This window comes from Pleurotus ostreatus (assembly GCF_014466165.1).
Source record: "Pleurotus ostreatus strain PC9 chromosome Unknown scaffold_3, whole genome shotgun sequence".
In the NCBI taxonomy this organism is placed as follows: domain Eukaryota; kingdom Fungi; phylum Basidiomycota; class Agaricomycetes; order Agaricales; family Pleurotaceae; genus Pleurotus; species Pleurotus ostreatus.
The window spans coordinates 289,890-309,100 of NW_023503158.1; the positions used below are offsets into that span (position 1 = coordinate 289,890).

The 19,211-nt window shown below is 50.2% G+C and overlaps 6 protein-coding genes across 6 annotated transcripts; 4 read left to right on the forward strand and 2 right to left on the reverse strand.

Moving 5' to 3' along the window:
• Positions 1 to 4,375: 4,375 nt before the first annotated feature.
• PC9H_004534 (uncharacterized protein) lies at positions 4,376 to 5,161 on the forward strand (the record flags this gene model as incomplete). Its single annotated transcript, XM_036774117.1, has 4 exons — positions 4,376 to 4,485; positions 4,544 to 4,682; positions 4,731 to 4,917; positions 4,974 to 5,161. 4 exons carry the CDS (start codon positions 4,376 to 4,378, stop codon positions 5,159 to 5,161), a joined length of 624 nt encoding a protein of 207 aa, XP_036632619.1.
• Positions 5,162 to 7,119: 1,958 nt separating this feature from the next.
• PC9H_004535 (uncharacterized protein) lies at positions 7,120 to 11,130 on the forward strand (the record flags this gene model as incomplete). Its single annotated transcript, XM_036774118.1, has 9 exons — positions 7,120 to 7,308; positions 7,364 to 8,476; positions 8,528 to 9,004; positions 9,056 to 9,328; positions 9,375 to 9,679; positions 9,755 to 9,872; positions 9,923 to 10,225; positions 10,276 to 10,877; positions 10,926 to 11,130. 9 exons carry the CDS (start codon positions 7,120 to 7,122, stop codon positions 11,128 to 11,130), a joined length of 3,585 nt encoding a protein of 1,194 aa, XP_036632620.1.
• Positions 11,131 to 11,348: 218 nt separating this feature from the next.
• PC9H_004536 (uncharacterized protein) lies at positions 11,349 to 12,746 on the forward strand (the record flags this gene model as incomplete). The annotated part of the gene is made up of 7 exons (XM_036774119.1): positions 11,349 to 11,566; positions 11,620 to 11,734; positions 11,787 to 11,974; positions 12,030 to 12,174; positions 12,229 to 12,375; positions 12,427 to 12,572; positions 12,629 to 12,746. The coding sequence occupies 7 exons, from the start codon at positions 11,349 to 11,351 to the stop codon at positions 12,744 to 12,746; spliced, it is 1,077 nt and encodes a 358-aa protein (XP_036632621.1).
• A 1,627-nt stretch (positions 12,747 to 14,373) lies between these two features.
• On the forward strand, positions 14,374 to 15,422 carry PC9H_004537 (uncharacterized protein; the record flags this gene model as incomplete). Its single annotated transcript, XM_036774120.1, has 6 exons — positions 14,374 to 14,415; positions 14,475 to 14,542; positions 14,595 to 14,812; positions 14,864 to 15,081; positions 15,201 to 15,329; positions 15,387 to 15,422. The coding sequence occupies 6 exons, from the start codon at positions 14,374 to 14,376 to the stop codon at positions 15,420 to 15,422; spliced, it is 711 nt and encodes a 236-aa protein (XP_036632622.1).
• A 735-nt stretch (positions 15,423 to 16,157) lies between these two features.
• Positions 16,158 to 17,244, reverse strand: PC9H_004538 (uncharacterized protein; the record flags this gene model as incomplete). Its single annotated transcript, XM_036774121.1, has 4 exons — positions 16,158 to 16,535; positions 16,611 to 16,749; positions 16,804 to 16,955; positions 17,029 to 17,244. 4 exons carry the CDS (start codon positions 17,242 to 17,244, stop codon positions 16,158 to 16,160), a joined length of 885 nt encoding a protein of 294 aa, XP_036632623.1.
• A 909-nt stretch (positions 17,245 to 18,153) lies between these two features.
• Positions 18,154 to 18,617, reverse strand: PC9H_004539 (uncharacterized protein; the record flags this gene model as incomplete). The annotated part of the gene is made up of 3 exons (XM_036774122.1): positions 18,154 to 18,164; positions 18,215 to 18,379; positions 18,461 to 18,617. The coding sequence occupies 3 exons, from the start codon at positions 18,615 to 18,617 to the stop codon at positions 18,154 to 18,156; spliced, it is 333 nt and encodes a 110-aa protein (XP_036632624.1).
• Positions 18,618 to 19,211: the final 594 nt, after the last annotated feature.

The window sequence follows — 19,211 nt, forward strand, 5'->3', positions numbered from 1 at the left end:
TTTTAGCCTGGATATTCATGATTGCTCCGCCATCAAATGTTCACGTTCAAGCCTTTGAACCTCACACGGTTTTGTCACCGAGTTACGGAATTTCGATGTTAATTGTCGTCCGTTTACCTTTTGCGGAGGCAACACGCGATGTTTTCCATAATTCTGATGCAGTGCCACAGGTGCGCTGTGGTTGATTCGAAGGAGTAAGCCAGAGTCACGGATCGTTTGGCAAAAGCAGAGGTTCCTTAGTGGTACAGCTGGCTACTCCAGGAGGTTTGACGTTTGACGACATCTTCCGGCCTTAATAATCGGTGGGTAAGTTGTTTATATAGGGTCGGGGTCAAAGCAATGTTCTTCCCCCGTCCATGATTTAATTAACAGGCCGTGCGAGCCTCCCAAAGAGCCATGAAGGGTTTGAAGGTCCCGGAAGTAGCAGGTCCCAGGCAAAGTTTGCTCCAGCCATGGCCAATCCACGGATACTGACGCGCCGAATCGGGCTCGACGGGTGGATAAGAGACAGGTCGAACTATTTGGGAGACACCACCGAACACGAGACCTTAGAGTCGTAATCAGAAGAAGGGAAGCTGCGCCGACTAGCCAAACGCAGGGCAAGCGAAGCTGAGATGAGGCAAGGTGTTACCGTCGCCCAAGGAACCGAAGTACGGGTAGACAGCCAATCGACTCGTCCGTGGAGGAAGGCCCCAAGGTACATATATGCGCTGCGAATGCCAGAAAACCAGAGCTAACGCGTCCCGAAATCCTTGTACCAGGGCTGAGATGAGCTCGGATCCAGGGAATCACCAAAGACATCTTCGTAGATAGTTTCCAGCTAATACTCCCTTAGGCGGTCACTTGCCATCAGCGGAGGAAATCATAGTAGCGTCGCGCCCAGAACAGAAAGCGAGTTCGTATAACGCGTTTTGAAGTTGAGCGGGCGGCCTGAGCGAAGGAGAGAGGGCACATGGGGCGAGGCATGAGTTCATCCGCAAGGAGATCATCGTGGTGAGAGAAGAAGAGGTTGACAATTGCTAACAGGAGGGGGGATGATTTAATGAGCTTGTTTGCGAGAGTTTGGAAGCATTCCTATTTGGGGAATTGTTAGAACATCGACGCTCAGAGCCTTGAAAGCTACAAATCATAAAGCCTCAAGGCCTCAAGGCTCACCGGTGGTCATGGAGGGTACCTACTACCGGCGAGTCCTCAAGTGAGGAAGAAAATGTGGCATCTGGTCATAAAATCCACGATGAAACCCCAGGGACATGCCTTATACTGCAACCAGACAAACTTGTAGGGTTGATTCCAGTTACGATGTACGTGGGCAGAAGCTCCTATGCGTCGAGGAGAGAGGGCGTTGTGCCTTCAGGGGTAAGTCCATAGTCTTGTGGTAGTGAGTTCTCATCTATCACAACAAGAGTATAGCATTGAGGCTGACCGCTTCGGAGGGCTAACAAGCGTCGGAAGTGTCGACCGGTAAAGCCCTATGGCACGGCTTCTGTGGGGCTCCGAAAGAGGCGCTCTGTGGGCCTCTCAGTGTAAACTTCGGCTTGCCTAAGGCCTCTGGGAGCATCCTAGTATGATCCATCAGAGAAATGACACTAGATGGTGAGTGATAGAACCTCACCAATAGCAACCGAGCATCTAGACAGCGCTTGGCAATGGCAGGGTTTGGACCCAGACGGAGGTAAGAAACTTCGCATGTTACGCGTCGTGTCGTCGTGGACTACTCACGTTGTACTCGGCTCCTCTAGATAAAACTTGATACCTCAAATGTACTGTCCCCATCGTAATGCGTTGCGATTGAATGCTACCAACGGCTAGTTTACTCGAAGTCATTATATTGGGATTTGCACAATCTCTGAGATCGTGCCTTGAGCTAGCGTAAAACGCTCGGTGCATCCGATGTCAATACTTTCCGATGGTAACGTGTTGGATTGTATAACTGCTTTAGTCTCTGACCTTGCGCCAACTACAGGTCCACTAAGGTCAGCTCCTACCGCGACCGGCTAGCATCAAGAAATACCCGTCGATTTCCGCCAGAGACAGCCAACAACTCCTTTTGCAAGTCATACCATCTAATAGTTGACCTTGATCTCGACCTCGACTTCATCACCTGTCGATAGCATTGCTTTCCCGCCAACCTCGTCATGACAAGTATGTCACAATACATTATTTGACCCCATGGGTGGTGTACATCCGTACAAGATCATTATACGAAGCAGTTATGTAGCGAAGTCGTCCTATACGCTGAGAGACACCAATAACCCCTCCTATGGGAACACACACCCTCGATCAAGCACAGGGGTGGGAATTCTGCATCGAAAGGCTAGTTGGGTCTTGCTTGATTGTTCTTTGCTTTGCGACTTGCCTTACCTCCGTGGGTATTCGCTGCAGGGAATTTCCCTGTACGCCTGACAACACCTCGTATTCAATGCCCAAACAGGCCCATGACGTCCGGTCCAGGGAAGAGAGAACACATCGGTCGCGCGTAGACGTTGAGGCTGAATTGCATGCCGAAGACAATACTGCAGATCAAAACAAGCGAGGCGAAGAAGGTGAGAATAAAGACGACGGTGAAAACTATCAAGGCAAAGGGTCACCTAGAGGAGCGAAGCGTTCACGCCTGAGCGAGAATGGCGACTCCAACTTCGAGGCCAGTGTACCAGTACGTCCCACAGATCCATTTGCTAAGTACAGTGCGGCTCAGTACCAGAAAGCCGTGTCGACCCATAATTGAGGGGCGCGACGCTGCTAACACTCAGATACAAGAACAGCAGTTTTCTCCTATCGTACGTGGAGTTTCTCTTCCAAATCTTTTATCATATCGTCCACGTTCTGCACGATCCCTTCCAGTGTCATCCTCATCTCCTCCAGTTGCCCAAACGATTTATAGAGCTCAGAGCATCCATTCTCGCAAGTTTGACTTTCATAGTCTCTGCGAGAGGAACGATGAATCAGAGGCCTATGCCCCAGATGTGTTGCCGGGCGCCCTCACCTTCACCCCCCACCTTCACCCCCATTGATAGTGGTTTTGATATTCCTATGGCCGCCGGCGATCCCTCCCAGCTGCGAGGCTGCAAAGAAGTCACCACGCAAGCCCTGCTTCCTGATGACATCCTTCAATGCAGTATTGAGGTTGTCTGGAGTGGCCACTGCGTTGGTGCCCTGAGAAGGTGTGGTATGGTGCAGGTATCAGAATGCAAGTCGTACGTTGTAGTTGTTTCTGTTTATAGTATAAGCGCTGAATCGATGGTGAGCACCTTTCTGAGCTGTAAATACAACGATATCTCATAGTTCAAACCGGGCTTATCGTGCAGAAGTCATGGAAGGCAAGACCACGAGTGCACTGGGCCGGTTCTCAATGCACAGCCAATGCACGATACCACGATTAGCGCGAAGTTCTGGCGCCCATCTGAGTAGCTTCGCCACAACTTGAGTCAGCACGCGTTCTCCGCATGCAATCCGCATGTTAGCTCTTATGATATTCTCGTAAGTCAATCACGCACAACCTACATTGCTGGTCAACTGATGAGAAGTTCTTGAACAGCTTCAGCAAAAACGGGGGCACGAAGTCGCGAGGCGTCAATCATTAATACTTAGTATATCTCAACTTCCATGCCTCTGGCCGAAGTTCTAATTCTGTATGGATCATGAGTCCGAGGCCATCGCCGACCTCAACTAATCGTTGCAGCAAAGTTCGTACCCCATATTCGCCTGTGAACGGAGTTTGATCCATGTTCAACTACACCCTCCTTCCTCAGGCGGCTAGGCCTCAACGTTCAATGCTTGAGGGACAACAGCTCTCTATTTTATGCTCGCCTGAGAACGATGGTGGCATCCGCGTTCCCTCCACGCCCGCAGCTGAAACGATCAAAGATAGCAATGCTTCTAAATGCTGCAAAGAGATGTCAACTGGCTGCACCTGACTGGAATACTCCATGGGCCATACGCCATGTTCACCACCATATATCAACTTCCCGATCTAATGACCTGGTCCATCGGTCCGGGGGCGTCTATGCAAATGACCGGGGCCGACTTATGAGCAGCTCGCGGCGTAAACCCCACTTCAGCCTCCTCGCAAGGCCCAATCGCTCTCATGTTGCAACCTAGAAAGAACAGTGCATCGAGCGCAAGGGAGGTGGTTTGTTCGCAATTTGACCAAGGATCAATCATACCAAGCGTCGTCTACTCAGCCCTTAAAGTGATAGCTCTATCGTCGCAGGCGTGCCCGTTCCCCCCTGTCGTCGTTGCCGTAAACCTAGCTGTGGATATCTGGGATAAAACTATGGTAGGCTCTTTGCTTATTTTTCACCGCGTGATAGATAACCAATGCAGAACATTTCAGGCAATACGGAAGAATAAGGCAGAGTTTAGGAATCTAGCTTACATGGCTGGTAACACAGTGAAAACAGTGTGGGATGAGATCCATGACCAGATCCTGGAATCCGGGGTGAAAATATCAGATTCTTTCAAAAAGAGTGTCGAAGAATTATCGAGGTTCGCCTCTGCTCTTATATCCCGAGGTCCAGCACTTTGCTGAGTCGACACGCATTAGGATTGTCGAGGGAATTCACGCACTCGTTTGCGCCTACGCAGGCCGTGGATTCTTCCGAAGATTCTTCTGCTCCGAGAGCGATCTGGGGTGCATCGCAGAATTTCAGCAGCAGCTGGACCAAGCCAAAAGGAATTTTGAGGTGAGTGTGGCTGGCCCTTGTTTGTATTAATACTGATATATATCGCAGCTGGTTACAATAATTAACGTCCGAGCCACAGTTGAGCGTATTGAACAAAATCAACGTCATATTGGAGGGGCAGGCTCACCGACTGCATCAACCGTGACCATGAGCAATACTGGGGGAGGCGTGTTCAATAATGTCGTCGGAAACCAATACAATGATCTCGCTACAACGACCACGGGAGGGCGACAGTGTATGATTCTCCGATATCATATAGTCGTCTCCTCGAGTCTGATACTTGTCGAGCAGGGCCCATCGCTTTCAGAGCGTCGCAGAACAAAAACACATGGGGCGATACATACGCCGCGGAGTGGCATCAGCGAAGCGAGATCATGGCCTCGAGGCTGCGCCATCCAGGGACTGATCTTTGTGCATCGCAAGCTAAACACCCTCGCCATAGGATGCGGAGACAAGTGATGAACCAGCAGTTGATCTAGCATCTTCAATTTCAGATCTGCGACCTGATCAAGGAGTAAAGCGGAGATGACGTCCCTTGTGGGTTGTACATTAGCAATAGATATACGGAAGAGATTGCGAGCTATTAATCACAGTTTCAGCTGGGAAGGCAAGGTCGCTTATTGCCATGCTTGCCGTAACTCAGTTGGTACCACTGTGTTTCCCCGACACCCTTGGCTTTAATGATATGAGCGTTTGTCATGTTTGGTAAAGGGCGGCTCGTTGTCTTCAGAGCTTACGTGCATAAATGGGCAGGCAAGAATACTCAGATCCTCGATGTCTTGAGTGAAGTCGCTGTCGGCTGTCGTGCGGCGAATATGCCCTGAGAATCGGGATATCAATGGGCGTAGCTCATGCGCGCCAGACGTCGGGGAGCAGACCATGATGTTGAAGATAGGAGGGTAAGAGGGCCTCGCGTGCGTGCTTGCATGCGAGGACGTCGAATACGAGAAATTGGATTCTCAAGAAGGGGTCGAGGAGACGTCCAATAGACACTCACGGAGCGTGGAGGGCGAATATTTTCAAGTCTGGGTCTCAATCGGTTTCGCGAGGCGAGCAACAAATGAAGATTTATAAGGCTCTAGGCGTCGTACCGGTGAAGCAGAAAAGAACTTGATTGCACCTAATCAGATCACTAATGTTGTGTGGTGGCATTGGGGGGCGGGTGGACGGGCTCAAATATGGCGACTCTTAGCCTGGCCGCCTGTTCTGGCGTATTGATCGAGGACACTGCTAGTAGACTGGTTGGTGCTGTTCAAACACCCAACGAGCACTCCAGGCCGCCCGTTGATCGTTGCGGGGCGTTCTTCAGGCCTTACGTAGGGCTTGTATCGGACGGGGCTGCGCGAGTCAAATGAGTTGAATGTGTCGGCGGGCTGATAAATAACAGACATGCTGAGCAAGAAGAGGCACTGTAGAACAGTTGCCAGCGGCAGGTGGGAAGACGTACGATCGTGGATATACATATCAACCACCACTACAACTACTAGTAGCATCACCACCAGGCTCTCAGTCCTTGCCACCCCAGCAGAGTCAGTGTTCAGGACATCTTAGGTTTCGTTTTCCGTTTTTCACGCTCGAGTTTCGGACGAGGGAGCGCGTTGAAGCGTCACTCAGCGTCAGTTGTCTACTTGGACGAGAGCTGCGCGGGAGTCGGGGCTGAGACCCTTCCTTCGAGTTTCGAGGCGATATTGTTGGCGGGTCGGATGCACAGATATGGGGCGGGAGATTTCTGAGGTTTCTTTCTGTTCAGTGACACAGTGGCCACAGGGGTTTGAAGCTGGAAGATGGGAGCCTGGTACACGTCGTCCGATTGTTGATATGCAGTCGCGGGCGTCCTGAGGCAGAGCCCTGACACCATAAGTTAGAAACGACGTACCTTGGCGCGTTCGCGCACGCCAGGCGCGCGTCGGCTCTTGTAGCTGCTCTCGTCCTATCACATCCTAGCACTCGGGGCTTAGGGGATGTTCAGGGATTCGCCTATCTGAAACATTGACAAGGACGATCAGCAGGACTCCGGCACTGCAGCTTCCCGTGCTGCGCTAAATTCCAGTGGTAGATTCAAGTATGGTAAGTACAAGGAAGCGAAGGAAGCGATCGCGTTCATCAGGAAAACGCCGCCATAATTGTATAATACTGTAGGGTTTGCAATACAACACGAAAAAAGCAAGACCAAATAACGTGTTGTTCCCACCTTGTCAGAGCACCGCCAACGATAACGACCATGGCCCGCAATTTCAATGAACGCGAAGTCTTGCTTTGTCAAGCCAGGCCCTGCAATTCAAATTTCTCATGGGCGGAACACCGACAAGGGCGTCGCTTGGCGAAATTCCCGTTACAATCCATTGCCCGGTACCTTGTCGCACATGGCTGGCAGTGACCACGACTGACTCGTCCGCGGACTCTCGATACAAGTCCAAGTTTATCCCCACCGTCACCTATGCCGGTGTGCATCTGTCGAAAGACCACTGTCGACGATGGCTCATTCCAACGCCATCAGGCGAGATGCAAGCTTTATCTCGCCCATCTTGATGCGCTCTCGTTGAACCGGCGACCTCGTAAACGACGCCGACAAGCTTCCTCGCACGAACAGGAACTGGAATTCCCAGGTGCCACCACATCAACCGCGGTAAGCAACAACCTCAGATACTCTCGAACGACATGGTTAACTTGTCTAATCCTAGACCAATGAAGACATCGATACCTCAATGCAGCAACCACAATCCTTCCCAACATCACTACCTCTCCCATTCGTTGATGATAACAGTCCAGCTGCTGTACAAAACCCCTCTCCTCCGCCAGAGTCCACCAGGGTTCGTTCGACTCGAGGCATCCTGCCGGGACGCTTCACGGACTTCGTTGCTGAGGCCACTTTGCCTCTTGACCTGGATGAGCCATCTGGATATGAACGCAGCGGCTCCGAAGAACAACCAGTCCCTCCGCTTATCCCTCATGTCACTCGCACCGCTCCAAACGTCTTTGGTCTCATCCGCGAGTACACCGGAGATCTCCCACTCCGTGACCCCGAGGATAATATAACCATCGAGGAGCTCGCATCACGCATCAGCGCAAATGAAAGGTCCGGTTCTGGTGTCGAGCCTCCCGAAGGTGGTCAGCCTCCTATCCCAGTACCTAACATTTACTCTCCCTTTCCCAACAAAGCCGCATTTGACATCGGCAAATGGTACTGGTCTCAGCCCAATAAATCCCAGGCTGATTTCGAGGCCCTTATTCGCATCATCACCGCAGAGAACTTTACGGCCAATGACCTGGCTGGTATTAATTGGGCCAAAATCAATCGCGAAACCGGGGATAGCTCGAGTGCAGTCTTTGACAATGCTGCTGGCTGGCTGACACGCGCTGTAACCATTGAGATCCCGTCAGGCAAGAAAAATGTGCCTGCCGCTGAATTCACTGTCAACCGAATCTTCGTCAAATCTCTGGTTGAAGTTATACGAGCCAAATTTCAAAGTCATTCCTCGCTCAACTTTCACTACATCCCCTACAAGCTCATATGGGCCCCAAACCCGGGCTGCGAGCAACTTGTTTCTGGCGAACTATATAACTCACCCGCATTCTTAACGGCACATGCAGAACTTCAGGCATCACCACCTGAGCCCGAATGCACCCTTCCACGGAATATTGCCGCTCTTATGCTTTGGTCTGATGCCACGCATCTTACAGACTTCGGCTCCGCATCACTTTGGCCGTTCTATCTGCAATATGGGAACCAGTCAAAATACGAACGCGGTCGACCATCCTCCAATGCCTTCGATCATATTGCTTATATACAGCATGTGAGTTGTTCTCTACGGTGATACGAATATGGCTAACATCTACCTTGATAGCTTCCTCAAAGTGTACAACAGTTCATCCGAGAGTTTACTGGAAAGGCTGCCTCGAAGCCTTTGGTTACACATTGCAAACGGGAGCTGATGCACGCAATATGGCGGCTGCTATTGGATGATGAATTCCGGGAGGCCTATATGCATGGTATTGTTGTCGATTGCAGTGATGGCTTCCGTCGGCGAATGTATCCACGCTTCTTCACTTATTCTGCCGACTATCCCGAGAAGGTCCTTCTTCTGCTCATCCGTGATATGGGTAACTGCCCTTGCCCACGATGCCTAGTAAAGAAGTCTGCTATCCGTGCTCTAGGAACTCCGGCCGATATCAGTCAACGGCACAATGGCAAGCGAGTCGATAGCAAGATCCTTCATGCCAAGGTCTCCAAAGCCCGTAAACTTATATACAAGCAAGGCTACACCGTCAACAGCAAGCTTGTGGATGATCTACTCAAATCGGAGTCTCTAGTCCCAACGGAGGTATTTCTGCTCGTTTTAGTTGCAATGATTTTGCTAAGATGTGGTTTTCAGAATGCGTTCTCCGTTCGTCTTGGTGACTGCGGCTTAGACGTATTCACCATGTTTCTTCCAGACGCTCTTCACGAGTGGCCCCTTGGGGTTCTTCGTCAGATCATCATGCATATTCTACGCATCCTTCAAGCACACGACAAACAGCTCTTAATTGAGTTTGACAGCCGATTCTCGCAGGTCCCTCCATTTGGACGTGACGCCATTCGGTATTTTGGTGATAATGTCTCTGGCATGAAGAAATTTGCTGCCCGTAACTGGGAGGATATCATACAGGTGAGTCAAATGATGGTTACAAGACGTGATCTGATCAGACAGCTAGTGTATTATACCCGTTGTTGAAGGCCTACTCCCCGAACCTCACAATAGCATTATATTGGACCTTCTATTCATGACTGCATACACACATGGCCTTTGTATGCTTCGCATGCACACGACTGATACATTGCGGCTCCTTGATATTGCAACCATCGAATTTGGTAAACATGTCCGGAAGTTCGCAGAAGTGACATGTGCTGCATTCAGCACTACCGAACTACCCAAAGAAACTGCTGCTCGTATGCGGCGTTTAGCACGGAAGACTCAAGTATCGTCGGACAACACTTCTGGCAATACAAGGCAACCCCTGTCGACAACCACCACTTCTACTTCCACCGCCGCATTGCCATCCAACGCTGACACTACTCAAGTACCCTCTTCTAGCACTTCCTCCAATATGCGAGCATTCAGCTTGTCTACCTACAAGCTTCACTCAGCCGGCGGTCACTATGCAGATGCAATTCATGAGTATGGAACGACTGACTCATACACAACGCAATTGGTATGTCTCTCATTGATAATCATGAGCTTATTTATTTATTACTTGGACAGGGAGAAGTTGAACATCGTCGAGCAAAGACAGGACGATATATGCGGACAAGCAAGAAACAATTTGAAGAGCAAATGGCTGCAATGGATATCCGCGATCAGCGCATACGTGATATAGAACATCAGCTCCACCTTCAAGATGCGCAACAGAACTCACACCGATCTTCAAGCGCTGACACTGGCAACAAACCTGATGAAGAAGCTTATTCAAAACTCGACGCACACCACGTCATTGGTGTTAGCCAGCGAGATTATATTGATATAGGTCGGTGGCTGCTACAGAATCAAGGTGACCCTGCAGTAAAGGTATGAGATCATCTAAACTCAATCGCGGCAACTGATCAACTTAAGCTTAGGATTTCTTCCCTCGTCTACAAGACCACTTATTAGCTCGCATACGTGGCCAACCTCATTCTGGTGATGGATTCATGTTCCATGAGGAACAACGAGCGGCAATCGTCTTTCACAATAACCGGATGTATCCTCACCAAACTTTTCACATAAACTACACAACTTACGATGTCCGCCGGGAGCAAGATCTAGTCAAATCCGCCGGTCCTCGTCAGGATATCATGCTACTTGCACAAACTCCCACCCCAAATGATATGTTTCACTCATATTGGTTCGCCCGCGTGTTGGGAATATATCACGTCAATGTCGTGGACTTGAGCGCCCCCATCTGTGTTCCTCAACGCATGGAGTTCCTTTTTGTAAGGTGGATGGGGTGTGAGCCAGAGTGGACCAGTGGATTTGAACATCTCCGCCTCGAGCGAGTCGGCTTTATTCCTGCTTTCGATGGAAATGCATTTGGTTTTGTTGATCCAAATAATGTTATCCGAGCTGGACACCTTATTCCTGTTTTCAAGAATGGCCGTACACACCGCTTACTTGGCCGTTCATGGTTGGCGAGAGGAAAGGGTGCTGAAGACTCTGATTGGGATACCTTCTATGTAAATTGGTAAGATTAATCTCGTTAGCGCACAGCACTGGTTGACTATTCGTGTAGTTTTGCTGACCGAGACCTTCTTATGCGGCATGTCGGGGGTGCAGTCGGGCATCGTACAGCTATGTCAATTGAGGCAGCGCACCCACGAATACTACAAGAAGCAAGTAACGACCATGATGCCTCTCAGGGACATACCTCCAATACTTCGGAAGATGAGCACAACGACACTGACGACGACTCTGAAGATTCCGAACTTGAAAGCTAGGGGCGTGGCAGGGCACTTATGGGGGTCAGATGGGCCTGGATGTCCCGCTCACTGAGTACCCGCCATTTGCAATTGATAAGGTCAGTCGTGTCTTGTCACGCACATGTGATCAACAAGCCATTGTTGATATTCAACTCTGACTCGGAGTTGTAATATAGGGACTGGTTCGTATAAAGCATACTCGACGATACACTTTGAATCTCCCATTCTTCCCCGACATGGACACCCCCACTACTCCTCTTCGTAACTCTAACAAGCGCTCTGCACCCACCGAAAACGACACACCACTGACTAAGAAACAACAACAAGACCCTATTATCCACGTTGGTTATCACTTCATGCGCACCGTTGAGGCATTTATTCTGCCCTCCGTCCTCATCGAAAAAGGATTGATACGTGCCAATGAACTTGACGATGACATTAACTATAGTGACTTGTAAGTACCGCTCACTCATACTACCGATGATACTTCTATTTACTCAACACCAGCGAGAACCAATGCTGGTATGCATATGGCAAGCTCATCGAGATGAGTTCTTGCGTTGATCGCCGGCTCGACGCAGGTGCCAGCGCAGCATCTGAAGTCGGGAAACTAGTAAGCACTGTCTGCTTACCTGTTGTTTGCCAATTGTCTTCGGACTGACTACATCTTTTAGCTCCAGCAGGGTTCAAGCAGCGCAAAATCCATTGATACATCAGGTATCAAGACTAATATACCTACGTGGTGGTCCATACTCTCACCAGAGAGCCCCCCGATCCCAAAGACAAAGACAGCTCGTGGCTTCAACAATGACATCACTGGTCAACTACTCTGCCCCGTTGCCTTGAACTGGGGCGATCCTGAGTATACCCATTTGTTTACATCATCTCGGATGACATTCAACTAATGCTTTTTGTAGAATCAAGCAAAAGCTTCGCGAGGGCACTGCCACCATAGATGGTCGTCTTGTTAACGGTGGTGACTGGCACAACTTCTTGTACGCAATCCCATATGATCCAAGCATGCCTTGGGTTGGCGTATTCCAGGGACCGCTTCTTGTAAAGGTATGTGTACCTCTGGCCTTCTGCGGCTATCTGCAACTGACTACCGCCATGTAGGCCTTCCGTCATGTATTCACATCACCGTCATCAGCGCAAGTTGATGAGAATGTCACTGATACTGGTTCCTCAACTCGATCAGGCAATGCACAGCTGCATGGGATGACTAAGGTCACCACAGGATCCATCGCATACATCGCAACACAGGTGCGGCTGCCACTCATTTGTAGTCATCAATCAACTTACTTCTGGTTCTAGGTGTCCTTCGCATTATCTTCAAACACAACCTTCTCCCGCAACACTCGCTCTCTCGATTCCGTGACATTCTATAATAGTATCATTGCTTACCTACGCGATCCTGAGAATGCCTTGGAGACGAAGGAACTGTTGAAGTGGTGGGATAAGTCAGTGTTGACTCCTGCTTCAGCCGTGTTTTACTAACACTAAATCTTCTGTATAGACGCATTTTCCGATGTGAGGACACAGCCATACACGGTAACGGAAATGGATCCCGCAATGCTATCAAAGCTGCCCGACTCGCGGCGGCCGCTGCTGCTGCAGCCCAACGTGCAACCTGATGTGCCACCGACCCAAACACCGCTGAGCTGCCCTGTTCAATTGGACTCATATACCACAGCTGCTAGATGATGTATCGTAGTGTTGAGGTTATGATACAAATATATTCCCTATTATCCGCTTCCTTGTCTGATATTTGCGACACACTTGCATATGCATACTATCTATCTGCCATGGGTACAAGAGCTTGTATTCCATATCACACCTTCCGTTATCACCCAACCTCACCAGCAATCTCAAAATGCCTTATGTGATAGCCACGACACATAGTGCAACTTGCGGAATTCCGCAACGCTAGTCGAACACTAGTCTAACTTCACTATAAGTACTTGGCCTACTATGGCCTTATAAACATCGCTGAGAATCTTGTACGCCTTGTGGGCATGGTGCCCCTTCTAAGGGATTGCTAGTGTATTGCAAGGCCGTGCCAGAGTGCCGCGGATTCCCTGATGTTTGCATCCTCCCTGTATTTCCTTTTTGGTCGCAGAGGGCGCTTATGCTTTGCCAGTCACGGACTCACTGTCCAGAGGACTCCCCAGTGTACCACATCTTTCGTCTTTCTTTTCCAAACTGTTCGCGTCGAGAGGAACTGAGGCAGACCCCGAAGTGAGACCATCTACGTTCAACGTCAACTCAACATAAACCTGCGAAAGGGACGGGGTGGGCACTGGCTGTTCTCTATATTAATGGGCCCCAATGGTAATGTCGGCATCCACGTATCCGGACATCCACTTCCTGTCGTAAATAACGTTCAAACCTCGACTCGATGGGGATCGCGGTGAGACCTAGGGCATCTGGGATTGGTTGGCGTGGTCGTAGTCTTGAGGGCGACAATTGTGAGGCCGGCCGCGTACTCTTTGTTGCTTCCACAAAGGCCACTCACTAAGTTGGTTTCTTTCAGGCCTCTCGGATCGCCCCCTCCTTTGACCTTTGGCCCCCTTACCCCAATCATTTCCCTCGCGTCGCTTGATGTTGAGCAGTCCCAATGTCTGTTCAGCGCTCTGCTCGATCCGTATGTCACGCTCGCCAATCTCCACTTCAAATCGGCAGTGGAAGTCGCTACGGTCGAACATTCCCACTATTTGCACTCGATTCCGCGTGGATGTAACTCTCCCAACGTCAAATTTAGTGCGAATTTGGGGATGTTTCTGACCTTGAGTTCGTCAAACATTCCTTTCTAGTGCCGTTGAAGGTGCCGCACTCTGTTGTTCATGTCTCATTCGAGGATCACTGACCTCGTCGGCAGAACTCCAGGCAGGTTTGAGGGATGCGCGCGCCCGGATTCTTTAGGGTCCACTTTCTGCCACACCTGCAATCGACCTTCCCAGCGACTCGACAAAGAGCGAGAGTAATACAGTGAGAATAGGAAGCTCCTTGAGACCCCTCCTGCCGCTCAGGCTGGAGTCCGACCCCAAGACTTGTGAGTCCAGTGCCCATGGTTTCACGACAACGGCATCGTTATCTGTCGCCTTGAATATCGATACGTACTTGTGGGGAACTGGAAAATGGGGCGGCGCTGTCAGTGGTGTAAATGGGGTGGTTGATGCAATCCTCGGATTCCTGGAAGGTCATACTCGCCCTTTATCCTCTGATTTATTGCACGACTAACACCATGCTATAGACTTCGACATGAACGTGAAACACGTCTACACTGTGTCCGCTGGACTCTCAGTGCGTCGAGCCTCGTATTGATTCGTTGTTTTGAGCCGCTGCTTATCGTTCGACCGTAGGGGGAGTTCCAATGGGAGTACGACGCGCCTCCGGTCAGTATCCCCGAGGCCACTGCTCTTCACCTAGGGTATGCTCGGCTCTGAATCTTTGAGATGACTTCCTCTAAATACCGTCGACAGGGTAGTCCAACTTGGCCTCATGGGAGGAGTCAAGGTCGCCATGACGGTCAATGCCAATGCTGAAGCCAAAGTCACCAGCACCGTCCAGTATGGTCTTCAACACTATGTCAATCCTACCCCGCCCTTATCTCGTCTTATCATATACTATCCCCATTCAGTATCGACCACGATCCCACCAAAGAGAGACACCATCCTGACGCCCTATTTCAACTCCACCTGTGCGAAACTGGCTCCTTGAGTTGACTTATATGTTTATTGTTTATCTGTAGCTATCGATGGTCTATTCTCTGGTGAAGCGTCCGCTTTGGTTGGCACGACTGGTAGTATAACTCCGATGCTGATGGCTGGGGTCGCGTCCTCCGGTGGCTCAGCGCGTGCTGATGCGTGGCCTGGCGTGGAGGTCGGGATGTCATTATCGGCGCAAGCAACACAGGCCGTTGGCTTTGACTCCGGAGTCGCTTCTCTAACTGCCGGATCGCTGTCTCATGTAGCTATCTCGCCGCCGCCTCCTGTACCAGCCCTGCTGTTCTCTTTCCTGAATCAACTACCATTCGTCAAATCGACGATACAGAAAATACGGATGTCGAGCTAAACTATTGCGCCCAGTTGTACGTCAAAGTAAAGGCTGGCGTCGAAGCTAACGCTACATGGGCGTGGCTCCACAAGTGGATCGGCTGGACTCCGTCAGTGTCGGCTCCCTTGGATCTCTTCACGCACCAATGGGATCTGTCTGAGGTAAGTCTTTGTCACCGCCCCCTCTCGATCACTGTACATACTTATATTCCTCTGTAGAGGGTTCTGTGGCAGGCAAACCCGCCGCTCCCTTGAGGAAACTGGCGTGTCCAATCGCTCACTAGCGTTTTCAAAGCGAGCGGCCCCTACCAAACCTAGCAGCACCACGAAATCCGCATCCTGCCTACCCAAAGGCATCCTTGGAAAGGCGAAGTCTTTTTTGCACAGCAGATCTGTACCGTTGGCCCCGAGATATCTCAGATAGTATGTCTGTTGATGCCTAGCCAAACATAGACGAGTGCTTTGGCTACCAGTATTGGGCGGCGGGTGCATTGTCAAACATAGCTTTAGCACCTCTCGATAGTGGGCTAATCTATCAACGATATCTCTTCCATGACATTGATTCAAGAGACCCAGCAATGCCGCAACAGCCCACTCATCCACGAAGCGTGAATCGTGGCTCTGGTTCTAAACAGATCCTGCAATTCTCATTCGCCTACTTACTATTCTTTCCATGCATGAGCTCAGTCTCGAGGATTCATCGGACCGACGCCGAAGGCTTTGTGCATGATTCTCGCTACATTGCTCTACAATATTCATGTTTCTCTGCTTGTATTGCCTCGCCGCTGCACAACTGACATTCCCGTAGCGGTTTCCTCGTATAGGACCTAAGGGAACTCCCTACTGGCGATAAAGATATAAGAGGTACACCCTCCCTTTGGCCTTCTTCCCATCTACAAATACCACGGAAGCCGGTGGTAACGGTTACGCATACGACTCATGCGACGAATCACCTAATAATACTCGGTGCCTATTTGTCTGCGTGTGCTACTATATCGAGCGTGCTTTCTTTGTACTGTCAAAGTCATATATGGTCAGTTTTCCGAACGTGTTACTAAGAGGGAAGGCGTACAGCCCACCTTTCACCCTCATAGCCTCGCCCCGCCGCCGCCAATTCGCGCCATTGCCATACGCGGAGCCTGAGTTAGCCCGTAGATTCGGATTCGGATTCGTATGGTTCCCCCGTGACGATATAGCTGTCGCAAAATCGTTGTACTGGTTGCCGACGACATTGTTGAACGTGCCTCCACCTGTGTTATGCACGGTCATGTTGGCAAAGGGTCCTTGGGCCGGCGAGGAGCCAGACGGGTGGTGCTGATTATGTTCGATGCGCTCGACTGTGGCTCGGATGCCGACCATCGCCACTAGCTGCGATGCACCGTGCGTATGCGTATGAGCAATCCGTCGAAGCAGCGAAGTATGTAGTACCTATACAATACTCACCTCGAAGTTTTTTCGCGCCTGTTCTAAATCTTGCTGAAACCCCGCGATGGATCCCAGATCATTGTTGGCGCAAAACAGCCTCTGGAAGAACCCGCGCCCCGCGTAGTCGCACACAAGGTCGTGGATCGACGAAACGACCCTAATACATGTCATGTCGGCTGGATAAAAGGAGGGACTCGGGCGAAGATCGAACCTTGATAAGTCGTCGACACTCTGCGCGAAAGAGTCCGATATCTTCGTTCCGGATTTGTCGACTTGCCGCTCGAGTTCATCCCATATAGTTTTGATAGTATCGCCTGCTGCATACGCTAAATTCCTGAACCCCGCTTTGTTCTGTTTGATCTCCTGATAGGGTCCGTCCGAAGTTTGTATTAGTATCAGCACAATGTTAATAATGACTAATGAGTAGCGAACTCACGACGACTTTGTCCCAAATATCCACAGCCAGCTGTGCGGCGAACACGATTGGCGGGAACGGACACCCCTCCGATACCTTGGATATCGCTTTCAGGGCCGTGTAGATGATATCTGGCAAGATTGACTCTTTTTTGGTGGATTTTGCTTGGATGACCGGAAAAGCGTGTCTTTTCAGTGACTCCGATGCACCACGCCGGCGGGAATCAGAATTGAGCATTGGAATCGGAAAATATGTGCAATGGAGGAGCGGGAGCAGGCCGATGCGGTCCTTACTCGAGCGGCGTACTTATAGCTTTAAGCTTGACACCTCTGCCCACTGGCAGCCCGGAGCGCATCTCATCGAGCTTGAGTTCCTGGTCGCAATTAATTGAATGAACTTTGTGCACACCTGTCAAGTTGTTGTACTTCAAGTAAACCGGTGTATAGATTGAAATACCGCAGACTCACTATGGTCGATGTGGCGTTTGAACTGAGTACAACAGAGTCAGGGGGTGCTGAATGCGGAGAAAGGGAGCAAAGCTGAAAAGGTGCGATAAGGGCGATCATTGTTCCCTAATCCAGCGTCGTGAGGTTCTCCTCGAGTCCTTGTTCGTTGAGCTTAATTGACCACCGAAGGAGCTTTGCCTTATTCTTTTTTCAGACACTTTGACATCGTGGGAATGACTGTTTACAACTTGGAACGAGGACTGAACGCTTATTTATATACTCTCTTGTTCTCTCTCTCGTTTGACATGTAGAAGAGTGTACTACATAATGCATAAGACCACATGCCCATCTCAGGATTCTGACTTCTGACAGCAACCGCTTGACAAGTACAGCGTAACTACTGAATACGGACCCACATGGACCCACAAGAGAAGTGAAATGGGAACTCCAAGAACGATTAGTTGCGTCGAGTGAGTGGACTACGGTTGGCCTACCCATTGGTATACCACTTCACGACATTTGTAGATGTGCGATCTACAATTATGCCGAATTCGAGTATTATACGTCCCTTGGTCAGAGGTAATACATTTAACGACCCGGATACATAGAGATTATCCTAGCACGCGCGAAAGATACATATAAGGGCCTAGAGGCTGGAGCCATATTGCTGTAAGCTGAAGCTTCGACATGTCACAGATCTTCACAGACCCGCTAGAAAGTCAATTGTAAGTAGACTCTTCACCGCGAAGTCAAATAGCTACCTTTCTCCCGGATCCTCCCCTGCAGCTCACCCACTTGGCTGAGGAGCCCGTTCAGCTCCTTAGTAATCTTTGACAGCTGTCCGAGCGACAGATAGTGATCCGCGTCGTCCATGATGTTGGCGTCCAGCTTCGCTTTGATCTTCTCGATTTGGACTTTGTGCGTCTCTGGAATAAGAGTAAGGGAAGGGATACCAGGATGGATAAGTACATGGTGCATCATTGTGACGTGTCAGCAGATGGACGCACCTTCGCCTCCATTGAAAGTGGTGTTGGTGTTCCCATGACCGCCCGCGGTCCCTCCCATTTGGGAGGCAGCGTAGAAATCACCGTGAAAGTGCTGGCCGAGGCCTTCGTGCACTACGGGGGAGCGAGGAGGGGGAAGGGGCGATGCTCTAGCAGACATGGTATTTTCTTCGGGATGAGTAGGTGTGGCGTAAGAACCAGGGATTTTGCAGCTGTTATGCGAGTACGTTTGCGATTGCGATAGTGGGGAGCAGTGGGGAGTTGAGATATCGGAAGTGTGTTTTATATGCATGTTGCTTTATACGGAGAGAGCGCTGATGAGCAGTGCCTTTCTTGAAAAGCACAAAAGTACAACAAGAGTACAAAGGAGTCACCATGGGCGCAGTGTTCTTTGATGTTGTGGGCCGTCTGGGGTACTATATCCGTCTGATCATCTAGTGGTTGTGAGATTAACCAGCTAAGAGATAGGTACATGCTGTACCAGAATCTCAATAGCTCATATCTTAGCGCCTGCGTACTAGCTGACACGAATTTCGCCCGTGCACCTAGTATTCTGGGAAGAGGTTTCAACGCTGTAGCTACGCGTCTGCTACTCGCGGTCAAAGGGACCTCCTGCCAAATAGGCTATCCTAAAAGAAATTAAGCACATTGTGCCTTCTTTCGCCCGGAACACAATCACCCTCCACTCCTTTGGGACGGAGTGCTCACGCAATGGCGATTTCTGTCAGGAGATCAAGCAGAACAAAACAGAATT